Source organism: Sinocyclocheilus anshuiensis, unplaced genomic scaffold (assembly GCF_001515605.1).
Source record: "Sinocyclocheilus anshuiensis isolate Anshui unplaced genomic scaffold, SAMN03320099.WGS_v1.1 scaffold206, whole genome shotgun sequence".
NCBI classification, from domain to species: Eukaryota; Metazoa; Chordata; class Actinopteri; order Cypriniformes; family Cyprinidae; genus Sinocyclocheilus; species Sinocyclocheilus anshuiensis.
Window position 1 is genome coordinate 1,610,563 of NW_015542358.1, and position 15,523 is coordinate 1,626,085.

At 34.3% G+C, this 15,523-nt stretch overlaps 1 protein-coding gene across 1 annotated transcript in view; it reads left to right on the forward strand.

Annotated features, from left to right (window-relative positions):
- The first annotated feature begins 5,735 nt into the window (after positions 1-5,735).
- The window catches only part of kcnip4a (potassium voltage-gated channel interacting protein 4a), a 162,635-nt gene continuing 152,847 nt past the window's right edge, over positions 5,736-15,523 (forward strand). The window contains exons 1-2 of the mRNA XM_016490665.1: positions 5,736-5,765; positions 6,192-6,406. Of these exons, the coding sequence (XP_016346151.1) occupies positions 6,268-6,406 (139 nt within the window). The 5' untranslated portion in view covers positions 5,736-5,765; positions 6,192-6,267. The remainder of the gene's footprint in view (positions 5,766-6,191; positions 6,407-15,523) is intronic.

Below are 15,523 nucleotides of genomic sequence, written 5' to 3' on the forward strand. Positions count from 1 at the left end.
AGTCAAATGTGAAATAAAAGTAACATTTTCCTATTTTTATCTGCATTGTTACCTTTAATTTGGTTTCTTTTTGAAGTTTAAACCTGAGATTTCTGTTTTTACATACTTCCTATATTTAAATACATGTATAATATGTATTAATAATAATAATACATATAGTACATGTAAAACATTTAAAGGGGTCCTATTATGCTTTTTCACTTTTTTAATTTTAGTCAGTGTGTAGTGTGTATGTTTGGGCATTTAAAAAATATTCATAGCAGAGCAGCATGGTCGAGGAGCTTAACATTAACATGCCAGTAGGTGGCAACAATTTATTTATTTATTTTTTTATTTTATTAATGAGTCTCTGAATAATTTATTCAGCTTATTCGCTTAAAAGGTTTCATTCAGAAACTAAATAAGCTGCTGAATTCGGAACCACACGCTAGCATACTGCTCTTTTTTCAAAGAAAGAGAAGCTAAAAATAATAAGTAGTGTACTGTTCTGTTCTGATTTCAGCAATCGTCTTCATGAATGAGTCATTGAATAGTTCACTCAACAGATTCGTTTAAAAACGCTGAATCATTCTGGAACGAAACACCACTGTTGCTCAGTGTTGCAGCGACACAGCTTGTGGCCTTGTTTGGAACTTTTTTTTTTGGAAATAATTGGAAGTTTTATGTTTAAAATGTAAGCTATTTCATACTAACTTGTTTATTAAACTGCAGTATTGCACAATTGGACTGCCTCCTTGTTGTTCCAGTGAGTTCTCAAAAACTGTGTCGAATAGTAACAGCAACTAGCAACGGCAGATTGTGATAGCAGTTCCACACACAACAGTCTCTGAGACGCTTTTTGATTTTTGTCTTTTTTAGTATAATTGTGCTTTGAACTGATGTATAAAACAAACTGATATGGATAATATATGTGGTGAAGTGAAGGGATGTTTGACAGCAGAAATGAGCGGAAGCACTTTACGAAAGGTTTAGGCTACGTCCACACGAAGCCAGAGCTTTCCCTATCCAATCTTTTTGGAAATATCTGCATCCACACGAAACCACAAAACCGACACAAAACGATGTAGTATACATGCCAGACCAGTATGTGGCGCTGTAATTCTGCCACAGAGATACACTAAAAACAGAGAAGACTTGGACTATGTGCATAAACCTTGCGCGCGGTATACAAACGAACATGGAACAATACATTTATTAATCTGTGTTAAGTTAATAAAAAGACAATCGTTCAGTGTTTGTTTATGTTTTTGTTGCTGTTAAGTAACGTAGCAGTGTCTAACTATGGGCGAGACGTGGGCTGATGACATCATCGTTTCAGAAAATATACGGATTCGCTGTCCACACGAAAACGCAAGGGCGTCGTTTTCATATTTATCCACTCTGGGACACGGTTTCAAAAAATATCGGATTCGCTGTCCACACGATAACGCAAGGGCAGTGTTTTCAGATTTATCCACTCTGGGACCCGGTTTCCAAAAATATCGGTTTCACTCTCCCAAAACGCCGGATCCATGTTGACGAAACGCCTATACGATACAAAATGTATGCATATTCAGCTAAACGCGTCTCCATGTGGACGGGGCCTTAATGAACTAACATAAGATAACATTGTGTTCATTAATATCTGTCACTGTTAATAAAGTTTCACTTTTTGTTCACGTTCATTCACAGTGGCTTAGTGTCAACAGATATTACTTATGACTGTAGAATGTATTTGTGAAATCAACATTAACTAAATTAGAAATGCTGTAGAACAATTGTTCATACACCGTAAAATACTATTATTAAATGCTATTATTTATATAAAATACTATTTATATATTATTTATTGAATAATAATATTTAATAAACAACAACAACAGCCATCATAAAAATTGCTAGGTAATTCAGTCAAAAGTACAAAGGCAGTGCTCTGATAAACAGCATTGAATTTACATAAACATGAGATTTTACCCAAAACAAATGATATCTCATGTTTAACCACTGCAGAGACATCAGAGCCAGTGGTAAATTCCAGAAGATCGCAGAACGACCATCTGGAGCTCACATGTCCGAAAACGTCAAAGAAAATTTTCAAATAGACGTTATCCTTATTCACAAACTGCATATTTGAACTATAAACAAGTACATTTATTCATATCTATCTATCTATCTATCTATCTATCTATCTATCTATCTATCTATCTATCTATACATACATATGAAAACATTGTTGGCATAGCAGCATTGTAGCTCAGTATTTTTGTTCTGGCAGAACAGACAGAATGCTGTTATCTTCTTATTTTCAGATAAACAGGTCCCTTCGGATAAAAGGAATGTATCCAATTTTTCAGTTAAATCCATCCGTTGTGTTTTAATGGCGCAGGATTTTGCAATCTGTGAGTCCTGGATTAATTAACTCTCTTTTTGAAGATACGTTGTTGTGCTCCAAGTTTCGCTTTGTGATCGGAGTAAACAGACAGTAGCTAACTGGATAAAAAATATGATTAATGCAGATTTAGTCCAAAACTGTACATCTGATTCTATAGAAAGTGCTTGTTATGTTAAGAGTGTTAAGAGTGAATGTGTACTAGATCTTACAGATTTCACACATATTTTCTCCTTAATGGGGAAAGATGTGGCCTGCTGTCCATGGAGGGCTCGAGCCGTGCACTATTTAATGAAAACTAACGTAGAGAAAAGATTGAGGACTGAAGTGGCCGTGAGATGAATAGTACTAGCGGCTGTTTATATACACTTGTGTTGTGATTGACAGGTTTAGATGAACATGTAGACCTTAGTCAAGTTAGGCGCCATATTCAATTTTACGTGGATGAAAATGAGGCTGTGAGGGACCGACTTACATTCTTCACAATGACACACTGTATAAAGATCCTATATCATGTCATTTTCACACCGCACACCATTCAAAACTGTTTTACAGAGTTTTTGTGCACAGAAAGCTTTTTTTTTTGGTTTGATCAGCTGAATAAATTGATTTGTTGTTACACAAAAATACAATCCATTAAATGCACTGTACTTCTATCACTCACTGCCTCATTTTCATTCCTGTCCAAAATTAAATATTGTGCTACCCCGACGAAAGTTTATTCCTCCTGAACTTTTGTTTAGAATGCTAGTATTTCTTTTCCTTTCTAAAAAACGAATTCACACTAATTTTGAAAACAATTCATCCTTATTCAACCTATATTCAATTCAACCTTATTGTGGAAAGCGGTTTGGAGAATGGATGGATGGATATCTTAATATTCTATAAGTTATCTATCAACACCATCGTTAAAAGAATACAAATAAAAAAAAACATAAAAAGCAGTAAACTTATTGTTTTTGGCAATCAGATGTAATGTCTTAAAAATCTGTGATGGGTCTCAGTTGTCTGTCATATTATTGTGGATGTTTTCTCACAATCACAACATTACATGCAGTTAATAATTTATCAGACACTGATAATTATGTTAATGTAAAAAAAAACGTTATTTTTAAAATGTAACATACTGTAATAATCTATAAGCATATTTAACAGTTGGCCGAAGACAGATAATTGCAAAGGGTTTACAAGCAATTTGGTCTGGCCTGTAGATACAGTATGTTGTTCCATCAGGTGGATATTCTGTGAAGCACAAAACATTTATTTTAATCCTAAAAAAGTGCTAACAGGTTTCAGCAGCATTCCGCAGGACGAATTGCAGCATGCCGTGGGAAAAAAAATGTGCATTCTTAATGGCAGAAAAACGATGTTACAAAAGACAGAATGTCTGCCTTATTTTTTGTTGTTTATTTGTTAATAATCAAAAAAAAAAAGTTTAAATATATTTAAATTGCCAAATATATTTAAATATCACCAAATTATCTCCTTGTCACAAACCATTAATAAAAGTCGCAGCAACAATGACAAAGTCGCTACATTTGGTGACAAAATCCCCAAATTAGCAATACTGATGCCTTAAAGGTGTCATATGATGCTGCTAAAAAGAACATTATTTTGTGTATTTGGTGTAATGAAATGTGTTTATGCGGTTTAAAGTTAAAAAAACATACATTATTGTTTCTCCTCTATGCCCCGCCTTTCTGAAACGCGGAGTGAGCGGAGGTGGGCGGGCTTGAGAACAGTGCGGCCGGCGGGCTTGCGGCAAAAACATGTGACGACCCCGGGCTGGACTCCGCTTCGTCCACGGTGAAAGCCGATCCGGCGATCCACAGCGCAAAGTTGATGTATTTCCTCAGTGACCAGCACGGATCAGCTCCAGGCATGACGAAGCGGATATCGTCCTCTTTTGGAAGGCCAAACAAAGTAGTTTCGCTTTCACAACTAAACACACACAACCTTCACGACATGGCGGCGGCGGCAGCGGCAGCAACAATACTACAGCGAGAATAAAAGTTACGCCTTCTTTCTTTGCGTGAACATTTGGGCGGCGTTATGCAAATCTTCCCACATTGTGACATAGACATGTGGGGGCGTGTTAGAACGAGCCGTTTTAGGTAGGCATGGTTAACTCTTAACTTTTATAAAGAATATCTCTTTGGATTTGAGACTTTAGTTTTTGCAACTTTACAGATCTTCTTTATGCACCAAGAGCTTGTAACACTCCAAAGAGAAAGGAAAAATTGAAATCGCATCATATGACCCCTTTAAAACAGTTGGTAGCATAATTCGACAGTGAAAAATGCTACCTATCAGATTTTGCTTCCAGCATGATATTTATGTGGTGTGAGGTTTTTTAACATGTACACCTACCCCAACCCTAAACCTACCCTTACAGTATTAAAAATACTGGGTTGGTAGCATAATCTAATAGGTAGCATTATTTGTTAGAACACTGGCTCGTGACCATTTTAATTTTAAGTGAGCCATGCCATAAATATTGTCGGTTTTATTTAGTTCATATCTAGAGTGTCAGAAATGCATCATAATACAAACCCAGTCTTATATTGTGTTCATTATACGTTATGTATTTGTTGTTAGTAATCTCTGTGATTAATCAGTCACATTAGCTCAAAATAGAAACAGCAGAGCAGGAGGAGGATAATGATATGAAGCTCTGGAGCTGTGATTGTTTTGTCTTACCGGATTTCTCTCCGCAGGCTGATAGATCAGTCTTTTTAATGCACCTGTAAATGTGAACCTCCCTGTGTGAATTCAGGTCGTTTTGTACAGAGGATGAATCGCGACGCTGGACTGAAATCCACACCAGCTAATATTTTTGTATGCTCTAAACGCTGCCATCGACTACGTCAAAAATATTGGTCATTCGGAATTCCAGAAATCCAAGTAATTCTGCTGATGTGTAAATATGAATTAGATGAAATAATATTTGTTGTAAAATTGTATATACGTACATGTGTACATAATTGCCTACATTATGCAATTCATTGTGCTCTTGTGTGCCATTATAAAGGACAAGAATGAGAATGAATGCTGATTAAATTACTGTGCAGTCACTAAAACTGAATTGAAATAGATGGCAGCATCAACAGTAGTTAGAGCATAAAGAATATGGATCTTAGTTTTTTATTTTTTATTTATTTTTTTTTGCAGTAGACAGGATTATTGTTACAGTGGTGCTGACAGTTCACCCAAAAATGAGAATTTGTCATTTACTCACCCTCAAGTTGTTCCAAACCTGTATTAGTTTCTTTCTTCTGTTGTACACAAAAGAAGATATTCTGAAGAATGTTGATGACCAGATGACCAACAGTTGATGGTAGCCATTGACTTTTGTAGTATGAAAAAAAAAGTTCAGCAGCTCTTCTAAGACCACAAGGTAAGAAAATACTCTCGCTGGAGGAGAGAGTGCAAGACTCTTTTGCGGGTTCAATAGTGCTGCTTCATTTAAGGCAGAATTAACTATCTAGTCTTAAACTAGAACGGGAGCTTTTTGTCTTGTTTGATGCATTTTTCAACGTGTTGATGTTAAATTCATCTGTTGCTGAACTCTCACTAGTTGCTGTTATATAGGGGAGGCTATTTAACCCATTCTGGCATATTATGAATCTATATTAAGATGTAATTGAAGACATAGTTGAGGAACTATATATAGAAAACTATAGTAGTTTTCTGTATGGTTATATTGAAAAGCTCTTTAGGTTAGTTTTTAAGTGCAGAAGGTTCGATAACCAAACGGTCATATTTTATTTAGCCTCTCAGCCCACTTGGGAAACAGAAAACGTAAATTATTCCTGCCTCTTAGGAAGAAGAAAATACATAGGGTTGAAAGTGCATCATTTTAACAGCAGCATCTGGGTTCGAGTAGTTGTAGTGTGACCATGTCTGCCCCAGTCAAGAGGACTCAGTGGGACGAAGACCTGACTCAGTTTCGTAAGGATCACGGCCTTTCCAAGAAAGTGCTGCTCAACTGCTGTCTGGTCAGGCGGATCATCTCCTGGGCTTCCCCCAACAAAAAAGGTAAATCCCTCTTCGAGATAAGTAGGCATCGCTGTAGTACCACCAAAAATGCGGATGTGAATTTTACTCCATATGAGTTCAGTTCTGTCTTTGCAAAAGTCTGATGGAGCTAGATCAAATACAGGTTCTTTATTGGTGTTGAAGGTTTCATGAAAATTCGTTAACATCCATGGAACTTTTCCATTCCACAAGAGGTTCTTTATAGTGGATAATGGTTCTTTAGAGAATTTAAATGTTGGGGGTTTTTTTGAGAGCTGTTTACTGAAAGTTTCTTTGAGGAGCCAAAATGTTTCTTCTATGGCATTGCTATGAAAACCACCTTTTGAAATCTTTATTTTTAAGAGTGTAATGGATTTTCTAATGCTTTTAAGTACTGTACTTTATGTGATTAAAGTGTCAGTTACATGATTTTACACAACATATGGTCGCTGAAGCTTTTTTGTTATTTTAAAGAGCAATTTCATCCAAAAAAAGAAAATTGGCATTGTTTACTCACCCTCATGTCATTTCAAACCTCTATGGCTTTTTTCTTCTGAGAAACAAAATATTTTGATAAATGTCTCTGTTTTTGGACAATTGAAACTATTTGGTTACCAACATTCTTCAGAATATCATCTTTTGTGTTCTGCTGAAGAAAGTCATACAGATTTGGAACGACATGTGGATGAGTAAATGATGACAGAATTTTCATTTTGGGTGAACTGTCCCTTTAAAATTGTGAAGCTTTTGCACTATAGTCCTATAGGCCAGTGTTTCCCAACCGGGGTGCCGTGTAAAAAAATATTTTTTTAATATTTTAAAATTGCTAAAATGTTAAAAAAAATCAGCTATTATATAATATCCATTTCTGATGTTGCCAATAATTAGAGATGCTCTCAGAAAGGTTGGGAAACACTGCTATAGGCCAACCTATTTATTTTTTTTATACTGTATCTGGATTTTTATCAGTTCAGAAAAAAGAACAAAAGCCCATTAATTTAGGTTTTGTAAAAAAAAAAATAATATTGCAGTTTACAATCAGTTTTAGGAACATGGTAAAGTTCCAGGATGAGGCAAATGTTTAATTCTGATCTAATTTCAGAATTGGAGCTCTCAGAACATTTTAAAAAACAAAAAAATCTGATTTGAAACTATAATTTGGCTGCAAATTCACTCTTACAGACTGACGAGTTGGCTGAAAAGTAGAGTTTTGTTTCATCAGAGAACCTGCATGGGACCAGTTCATTAGAGATACGCAAATACTCTTTACAAACAATCTGTTTTAATTCTTTGTTTTAAATGAATAGTTCATCCTGTCATTTTTTTTTACTCAACCTCATGTCGTTCCAAACCTGCATGACTTTCTTTTTTTTATAGAACACAAGTGAAGATGTTTTGAAATAATTTGGGTTACCATTGATGTCCTAAAACCCACTGAAGCATTTCTCAAAATATCATCTTTTACATTCCACAGAAGAAAGTAAGTCATACATGTTTGGAACGACACCAGGATGAATAAATGATGACAGAATGTTATTTATTTTTTTGGGGTGATCTTTCCCTTTAATAGAGAGGTTATTCTACCGTGGTAGTAATATAATTGTTTCATATTCGCTGGGAATCTTTAAGACACTCTTGCTTCCTCTGCTTATTGAAGTCAAGCCACTTGACGCATTGATGTCTAATCTGCTGAAAGAGGGACCTCGGGTAGTAATGCTGATGTGATATTGATCATTTTACTGCCCTCTGTTGGATTTATGTTGCGTTCGGTGTTTCGACTGATCAGACTTTATGGTTTCATGTGAAGTGACAGGCATAATAAATCATTGTATTACAGTGAAGGGGATATCGATGAGTTTTACAGTTGTAAATTTACAGTTTCTAATTTGTTAAATGGCTAAAGAGTGTTTGTGGTGTGGTTTGCTTTAGATCTCACTGCATTGGTTTCAGTGGATTCGTTGAATCTTGTTCCTCTTCATATAGTGTGAAATGATGTTAGAAATGGCTAAACAGCTTTCAAATGTAGCTTGAAACTGCCAAGTGAGTGTTGCTAGCTAAAAAAAGACCATTCTGGCAAAGTCCATGGAAACTGTAATGGAAACAATACCAATGAAAGTAAAGCAGATGCTGAGGGAATGTGGTGGTTCAAAAAGATTTCCGAAATTCTCAAGAGAGGGTGATACAGCATGGCATAAAAAGAAACCGCATGCTGTATATAGATTTGTGGTTCATTCCTAGCTGTGGATCACATGATGTGTGTTTATGTTTGTGTGATGGAGTCCCAGCCTGTGTTTGTATGTGTACATGTATTTGTGTCTCTATTCATAAGACAGTTATTATCTAAGATGCTGTGTGCTGTAATCACAAGGGCTCAGGAAACAGCTGGGCCCTTCATAGTGTCAGGTGCTGCTGTCAGTGTCCAGCCTTGTTGAATGGACAAACTCAATAGGTTTATTTGGATGCTTCAACACTGGCCTGTCTCAGTGCAGCATAATCTGCTTTGACTATATAATTACATTCAAAAGCATAACCTTCAAGATGGATTAACCTGAAACAGCAGACAACTGCATTCATAAAAGTGATATGGCATCAAATCTGTCTTCTGGATGTTATATCTGCAATGCAGCCACATAACGCTGTATTTTATGAAGCTGCGTAATTGCAAGGCACAGCACTTTTATGGACGTTTCATAGTCTCATTGACTATTTGATTCACTATACAGCTGTGGTTCAGTTGCAGATGTCCTTTATATTTATGTAAATGGTCAGATTAGAGCCATTAACCCATTGCTCCATTCATGAATGGTTTGTAATTATTTCAATTCAGATATGTGACCCTGGAGCACAAAACCAGTCTTAAGTCGCTGGGGTATATTTGTAGCAATAGCCAAAAATACATTGTATGGGTCAAAATTATAGATTTTTATTTTATGCCAAATTCATTAGGATATTAAGTAAAGATCGTATTCCATGAAGATATTTTGTAAATTTCCTACTCTGAATATATTAAAACTTAAATTTTGATTAGTAATATGCATTGCTAAGAACTTAATTTGGACAACTTTAAAGGTGATTTTCTCAATATTTAGATTTTTTTGCACCCTCAGATTCCAGATTTTCAAATAGTTGTATCTCGGCCAAATATTGCCCTATGCTAACAAACCATACATCACTGGAAAGCTTATTTATTCAGCTTTCCGGTGATGTATAAATCTCAATTTTGAAAAATTTACCCTTATGACTGGTTTTGTGGTCCAGGGTCACATATTGTAACATTCAGGTGCATAATTAAAAGTGATATAAACCTAGAAAAAAACTGGACTGAAAATTGTCATGAAATATAAATAATTTTGTGAATGCATGTTATAGGACTTACTGTAAATACTTTATGCATATGTTTATTCATTTAATTTTGACCTAAAAATGTTCAAATCAAAATGCCATAACTTGATCTTCTGGTGAAAACGGCGGATTTCTCTCTGGTGATGTTTGCCAGACTTAACAATCGACTGTAAGCTCACATTAATTTGAGTACAACCAAAGACTTTAGAAATACCAAGACATTGCTCTCAATACGATGAATGATATAATTCATTTTAGATATATCAAACGGGCAGTCCTGGGTCTCATTACTCTATTATTTGTTCCGGAGTAAATAGTTGTTACTTTTTTGTTACTTTTTTATGTTACTTAAGTTACTAATTGTTACTTTTTATGGAAAGTAATGCGTTACGCTACTTTTGAGTTACTTTTTAAATCTGGGAAGGTTCTGGGAAGGAAAGCTTGTTTGTTTTTAATATAAAAGGTTCTTCTTTTACAAATGTAAGACCCTTTCACACCAAAAGTGAAATGACAATGCCCCATGCTGAAGGAAATGTAAATTCACGTCTGTACAGTAGAGGGCGCAGCTTAAACAAATTGCACAAAGAATATGACGCAGGAGAAGAAAGTTCAACTCTATTCAGCAATAACAAATAAAACAAAAATGTGTAATTTTTGCTTAGTATGGTTGAATTGGATCATCAAGGTCAGTAGCAAAGACATTGGTTAATAAAATGGGATTAAATACATAAATGATATTTGTCTTATTTAACATTTAATTATTGCAGGTTTGTATAAAATTCTGAGTTTGCATTTGACAGTTTTTATTCATTTTGAGGAATACTGAATCTGTTTTTGTGCAGATGAGATGAGTAAATACATGTTCATATTTCATAGTCTACAACTGCAGTAACATGTTCACACAGCGAACACAACACCTGTGCATTTACTCCTGATTTCTCTCAACATGGTAACACCAGAATCAGTCAAGACATGGGCAACAAAGTAACTGGCATTACTTATTTGGAAAAAGCAACTCCGATATTTCCTTCTAAATTAAAAAGTAATGCGTTACTTTACTAGTTAAAAAGTAATCTGATTGCGTAACTCGTGTTACTTGTAATGTGTTCCCCCAAAACTGATAGTGTTTTGTATTGAGAAATGGTGTGTGTGTGTGATTTTTAGTTACACTGTTCCACCATTAGATGGTGACAAGAGGCTGTTTGAATGAGTGAGTCAGACTTTTGAACTTCAGACAGAATTAGACTTTTATGTTGAAAGAGACTGAAACAGGGTTGTAAACCAGGACCAGCTGATGCATTGAAACAAGTCCCTACACTTTTCTATTTTGATAATGACTCATTTTCTCAATATGTGTTCTTAAGCAATCTTGTGTCCTTGTGTTCTCGTAATACGTCACCATTAACTATTGAAGTTCAATACCAATACTCAAGAACGCAAGTACAAAGAACGCATGAAAGGGCCCTTATGTGTTCTTGATATCGAGGATACATCGTATGCAGACTTGAGAGACTCAAAACTTTAGAAATCCTAGAAGACGCTGTGGGCCGTCACTGTAATGAACACTGTAAGCTGTAAACTTCTCGTTCTTGCTTTAGAGATTCCAGCTGCTTGAAGGTCTATGTGACTGCTCATGAAAGTAAACATTCGTCGTTTTGTTTTGCATAATTTGAATAAAGTGATTAAGACCTGGAGAAAGCCTGCTGTATTTTTATTGGTATATTTAAAATAATTTTAACATTGGCAAAATATAGGTAATATAAACATGCATGCATTTTCTCAAATACACATAAAACTATAATATGAAAAATAATGCCAATAATACAAATAAGTTATGATGTTTGTTTAAGTTGTGTGTTATTTATTGTGCATTGTGTGCTGCTGTCTCGCTCCTTATAATGTGCTCGGATGGTCAGTTGAGCAACAAGATCACAGCGCATCTCAATTCCCCAAAATATGTGTTCTTTGTTCTTGCGTCCATCCGAGCTTGTTCTTTCAAGGTAGCCTGACCATACCTTGAATTTGCATTCTTGGAGCTGAGAAACAGCCAGTCTATTACACTTGGATGTATGTCACCAAACGAAATGAGTTCTGTCACTACTTCCGACTTTAAGATGCTTGATTGACTGAGAAACTTGCATCCAGCACAGTGTCTTTCAAATGTAAATGGAGGAGAAAAAACAATATTGACACAATATTGTTCCATGATATGAGCTGTTTACTTCTGAATAAGTAACTTTTTATTTATTATTATTTTATTATTTTATACATCAAAAAAAAAAAAAAAAAGAGTTGTCTATGATATGTTTATATTCAATGTAACAGAGGCTGGTAAATGGATTGTCTAAATACGTTTTTCTGAATCTTTTTAAACTCAAGGCCCTTCATTGTCCACAATAAGGCCCTCTAGCCCTGTTTTCAAATCTTAATTTATGGCTATTTATAGTTACTGTAAATTAATTCAGATAATGTAGTGTTCTGGTGCATAATTAAAAGTGACATTAACCTAGAAAAACCTGGACTGAAAGTTGTCATGAAATATCAATTATTTTGTGAATGCATGTTATTGGACTTAATGTAAATGCTTTATCCATGCATATGTTTATTTATTTAATTTTGACCTAAAAATGTTCAAATCAAAATGCCATAACTCAATCTTCCGATAAAAATAGTGGCTTTCTCTCTGGTGATGTTTGCCAGACTTAAATAATGAATGTGAGCTTACAGTCATTTGTTAAGTACAACCAAAGACTTTAGAAATACCAAGATGGTGCTCTCAATATGATGAATGATATCATTAATTTTAGATATATCAAACGGGCAGTCCTGGGTCTCATTACTCTATTATTTGTTCCAGAGTAAATAGTATTATCTGAGGGCAAAGTTTAAGAACTTAATATTTTTATATAGCTTTAATCCTGTATCAGAGCACTGCCTTTGTACTTTTGACTGAATAGCTTAGAATATTATTGTTCAATAAATGTTTATATAAATAATAGTAATATTAATAATAGTGTTTAGTGTTGGGGAAAGTTGCTTTTAAAAATAATGCATTTCAATATTGTGTTACTCCCTAAAAAAAGTAACTAATTATGTTCACGTCTGTACAGTAGAGGGCGCAGCTCAAAACGCAGGAGAAGAAAATTCAACACTATTCAGCAATAACAATTTTTTTTTAAAAAGGTAACTACAATAATTGCTTTGTTTTAATTTGAATCATTGTAAGTCATCCTGAGGTTCACTTGAAAGTTTGCTGAGCCCCTGATTGAGAACCACTGGTCTAAATACTTATGATTCAGTCTAAAATGAGTCATTGTAATTTAAAGCATCTATGGAACATTAATGTGCAGAAAGACTGTCATAAATGTTCAGATGACTGTGGTACCGCTGTGACCACTGGATGGGGCTGTATCCATATGTTTCCTCATCCACTCAGCCAATACAACACTGTATGACTAGACTTCACCAACAGAAACTGAATACTCTAATAATAGAGCTGTTGTCAGTTTGTAGGCCACCCTGAAGGCTAATTCACCAAATTTGATATAGTAATGTACTGTGGATTTTTATAATAGTGTTTAAATAGGGTCTGTGGTTAACATTGCTAGGACGAGGCGGTTATCTTCTGTTCTGTCAGATAAATTACACTCACACCTCTACCAAGTTATGTTTTAATGACTGTCTGATTCATCAAGCCGATTAATTTAACTCATAAAAAGTCTACAACTACCACAAGGATATAACAACTTGTTGGCAGCTTCCATAATCCATGTTTGACTTATGATCATCATTTACTCGCCATCACGTTGTTTCAAACTCGCATAACTTAATTTTTTTTTGTGCAACACAAAAAAAAGATGCTGTTCTTTTCCATTCAATAAAACTATATAAAGACCAAAGATTTGAGATAAGAGCTGTGTTTAATTGCATTAAATGTGCACTTGTATAGTGTACTTAAAAATAGATTTAAAAAACTGTAGCTGCTGATAATATATCAATTAAATAAAAGGCCACTTAAAGAGAGACACTTTTATCAGTGTTTCTTAAAACACTTATAAGTACATTTTGTAATGATGTTGAATTCATTTTAAAACATTTAAAATTAATATATTTAAATACTACATTGCAACTTCATCCTTACAAATGTGTAATTACAAATAATTAAAAGTATGACATATGCAAGTTTCAATAGAAATAACATTTTAATAAAAAGTACATTTTAATTTATCATAAATGCTTGTCAGACACTGTAAAAAAGAATGAGTCAACTTAAAATAATGTGTTACCCTGCTGACTTAAAATTTAAAGTTTACGCAACTCAAAGTTGTCAACTTAAAATTTTAAGTTGTACTAAGTGACAACTTAGATATTTTAGTTGACTAGACAAATAAAATTAAGTCAGCAGGGTAACAAATTATTTGAAGTTAAAACTTTTTCTTTTTTTTTGTTTCGTGAATTCAGCAGTACACGTTAACCATATTTCAAAAACAACAGAAGTAGAAAAATATACTTACGTCCTAATTAAGTGAGTAAAAACCACTTTGAAATGAATTGCATTTAATGTAAATGCTAATTACATTTAGTATACATTTAAACTACGTTACATTTTCATTTAATTGCAATTAACATGCACCAAATGTCTGAAAACATTACATTCAGTTCACACATAAGTATATTGTTTTACAATATATTATTTCCATAAGTATTTTAGTAGTATGGTAAAGTGTACATCTTTTTACAAGACTATAACGCTCCAAAAAGCATCATACAATGAGTCCATATGATTTATTCACATTATTCTAATTCTCCTGAAGCCAAATGATCACTAGGATGAACTGACTGAAATTTAAGTCATTATTCACTTAAACATGAAAATCCTGTTTGACAGCTGCGGTCACCTTTCACTTCCATTGTGTAGAAAAGAGCATCCTTGACGTTCTGCTATATACAGTATATCTCTTCTTGCATTTCACAGAAAAAAGTCAGTCATAACAGTTTTGAAACAAGGATGAGAGAGAGGCAAAAACATGAGGAGGAGTTTATTTTAGTGAAATTGAATGTTGGAGCTTATATCAGTAGAACAATTCTAGGCTGTACTGTATTTTTAAACCTTTTTTTTTTTTTTTTGTCCAGTAGATGGCAATGACGGATTTATAATACAATCACAGTTGACTTTCTGATTCTGTTATATTTTGCAGCCAGGGCCGTTTCTAGCCAATTTGACGCCCTAGGCGAATATGAAATAGATATATGATATATATATAATTCTTTTCAGACACCAGTTGCTTGTCACATTCAAATTGGTTGTCATAGTAACGACACTAATTTGTGGAGATTCAGTGCATTGAGTTTGCACAAATCTGAATGCATTATTTGTAAACTGACTGTCAAGATAAACATTTTGCACAATTTAGTATCTGTAATATCACTGTGTTGCCACTAGATGCCTGTATAGCCCTATGTAACAATCCCTAGTGGCTAAGACATTGCACATAATTTACACATAAATTCATTTGATTACATTTTGATTTGGATACTATATACTATACTACTACATATTGTTTAGATATTATCAATGGCGACTTTTTTGTCTTTATCTGTTTTTTGTTCAATTTTTTTGTTGTTTCTTGAAACATTGATTTAAAGCATCAGTTATTGCATTATTATTTCAGTCAAACCTATAAAACCCCTTTGTTACCCCAAACTACATATAAAAGCTTTATCAGTGGCATAAAAGTAACCAATGCAGCTACTTAATCATTTGCTACTCGTTAACGCGTTAACATCCCCTTTAAA